General features: G+C 32.9%; 1 protein-coding gene across 4 annotated transcripts in view; it reads right to left on the reverse strand.

The window, feature by feature from the left end:
• Positions 1-2,932, reverse strand: part of LOC107025659 (uncharacterized protein At3g06530-like) — a 12,325-nt gene extending 9,393 nt beyond the window's left edge. For 3 of the 4 annotated variants that reach the window (XR_003579285.1, XR_003579287.1, XR_003579286.1), the window contains exons 1-3: positions 2,614-2,932; positions 1,882-2,061; positions 484-555 (exon numbers count right to left, since the gene is read on the reverse strand). Coding sequence is in view for 1 of the 4 variants with exons in the window: in XM_015226421.2 (XP_015081907.1) it covers positions 484-576 (93 nt within the window). In the remaining 3 variants the exon portion in view is untranslated. Of the gene's footprint in view, positions 1-483; positions 2,062-2,613 lie in introns of all 4 variants that reach the window. The other variant, XM_015226421.2, reaches the window with a different exon arrangement.
• Between the last annotated feature and the right edge of the window lie 37 nt (positions 2,933-2,969).

Consider the following 2,969-nt stretch of genomic DNA (forward strand, 5'->3'; position numbering starts at 1 on the left):
CTTTCTTCTTTGATTAGTTACCCTAACAGCGCCTCAACTCTGTTTACTCCCCTAAACGGCCTTCTTTGCCTACCGGTTTCAACTTTAGGATGGCATAGTCTGGGCATACTTGTTCATAGAATATTTCTGTAGCAAACCTTCTAAAGATGCTTATTATAACATTATTAGAACATGATAAATAATTATAATTAACAAGAGATTTTCAGGAATAAATTTGTTTAGCTACTCATAAATTTAAGAGTGTATACCTGTTTTTGTAGATTTGTAGCTCCAGAATTTTCCATAGTTATTATTTAACTAGCTAGCTCTGATACCAATTTTGGGTGGAAGCGTTAAAGAGAAATATTGTAGAGAGAAGAGAGTAGTGGAAGATTGATGTTTTATTTATGAAGGCAAATGCCTCTTATATACACATACATAATGACCTTTCAAGAAAATTGATTTAATAAGATTTAAAGGAACTTTAAAAAGATGGGAGCTTACTTGCAAGTCCATAGTAGAAGACTTCAAATGCCCGTTCTCACTCATCAACTTCACAATTTCATGAGCTTTCGCCTGAGGAAAAAATACTAACATGTCATCTCACTAAATGATTATATTAATGAACAAGAGCTGAAATTTGGGTCTAACACACCAAGTGAAATCTCTTTTCAAGAAGTTAAAAACACAAAGGGAGAAATTATTTCTAATCACTCAAAAACCTGAAATATATCTATTAACTTTACAATAATCCTCCTTCATAATAGGAAATTGCTTATTACAACTAACATATGAAGCTACACCTTTTTATCTTCTGATCTTTAGGCAAATGTGGACATCTTGTGCCTAAACAACAATAACAAAATACCCAGTGATGTCCCACAACTGAGGTCTAGAGAGGGTAGAGTGCATGTAGACTTTACCACTACCTCATAGAGTTCAGACAGACTGTTTCAGAAGTTTGAGTGCAGTAAATTCATCAGTTAACAAAGAAGGAAAAAACATCATATTGACAATAAGTAGATAATTCCTACTATATTAAACCTAAACCTCCAGCTAGCTTCCTATTGAATGATTGTTTTAGAACCTGGCCACTCCACTAAGGCATGACCATCACTAGGGACAACGAAAAGATGAGAGGTTTCAATTCATACGCACAACCGGTTCATGAATAGCCAGTAAGCTATCACACATTACAATATCACTATATTAGGATAGTTTTGATCCATGTTTAGTAGAGGGATATCATGTCTATCTTTGACATTGTATGGTAAAGGTTTCAGTATTTCCATTGTTTAACATGTCATAAACATATACTAAATCAAGTTCATTAACTGAATCAGATACCCTCTTTAGACCTTCATCTATGTTTTGGTCACAAAGAAAGATTCTGATAGAATGCTTTTTAAGACTTCCACCTTCACTGGGAGTTACAGAATCTGACAAAGAAGGTCTCTGACTATTTTCTTGATCATTTGATTCATTCTATGGTTCATCCGGAGAAATTTCCTTTGTGAATTCTTTCTTATGTTCCCTATTTGGAAATCCCTCAATGACTTCTTTTTTGTGCTCACTGTCAACATCGGTATTTTCTTTTGAATTAACAAGCAGCAGGGATACATAAGTAATATTATATATTACAAATCGGACCCATAATTAAAAACCAAATCTGTATTGAAAATTCAACTATTTTTGGGTCTAATTGACAAATTTACACAAGTTATTTCATAATTTAATCATCCAACTAAAAATTACCCTCTAACTATCACCATAAATCATGAAAACACAACTGAGGTTTTTTCAATTGATTAATAAAGATACAAACTTTACACTGAAAAGAACATGCGAAGAATTGAAAAAAGTAGCTACCTGATATAAAAGCTATGAAGTGGAGTGACTGACCTTGTTATGGATTCAATCAGTGATGTATGTATTCAAAACTCATGAAGACATTATATAGAATAGTTGTTATCACCCCAGGGTTATTAGGGACTCAGGTACATTGTCTTTAGTGATAGGCGAAATTCACTTTTACTTGAGACATCACAGGCTGAGTAGAACCACCAGATCGAGCAGGACATCCTAATAATTCAAAATAATATTGGCAATTAACTGTTTCTTTTGAAAAGTAAAAAATAATAATGAAAAACAAAATACTAAAAAAGCTATAAAACCATAACCTCCACTCACCTGTCCAACATAATTGAGAAACATAACCTTAGAACTTTCAGTTTCAAAATAAAAAATAAAGCTAGATACCATAACACTCTGCAAAACATTTCATAAACTAGAAGAAGCCTAGAATTTCTATTGACTCTCAAATCAGTAGTAGTAAAATTTGTATACCTTATACATTGACTTGTAGAAGAAACTTACTCTGCTCTGCACTTGCAGTAAATTCTTTAAGTTGTTACACCATTCTTCTATCTAAGAATGGAATGTAAATTATGCTTTAACCCTATTCCATTAAAATTTATCTACTGGGAAAAAAAGAAAATTATGCCACACTCACCTAAACGAAATTTGAAAACATGTACAATTACAAAAATTTTGCATATAATAGCAATGCCCTAATTGAAATGGAAAATTATAGACATAAAAAGATCAAAAGACTTGGAGAAGGGAGAACCTTACCTATGGTGTGGGCATTGGTCAAATTCATAATGTAATTTGATTACATATAGTGCTTTTGATTAAACCGTTTGGCGAAATCGAGCCGTAAACTCCCGCGTTTTCTCCTCTCCTCGTTTTCCTTTTAGATTTGCTTGGAGCAAAAAGCGCTTATGATTAAACCCTAGGAGAAATCAAGCCCTAAAATGCCTCATTTCCTCCTCCTCATCTTTATTTAATTTTGCTGGAGCAAAAGGATAATTGCATTGGAGATTGGGGATCCAAAAGTATATTCTGTATAGGAGGAGAAGAATGAGGGAGTTTACACGATAGAGCTTAGAGAGTTATGATTAAGATTATTTATTATATATATATATATA

Source organism: Solanum pennellii, chromosome 7 (genome assembly GCF_001406875.1).
Source record: "Solanum pennellii chromosome 7, SPENNV200".
In the NCBI taxonomy this organism is placed as follows: Eukaryota; Viridiplantae; Streptophyta; class Magnoliopsida; order Solanales; family Solanaceae; genus Solanum; species Solanum pennellii.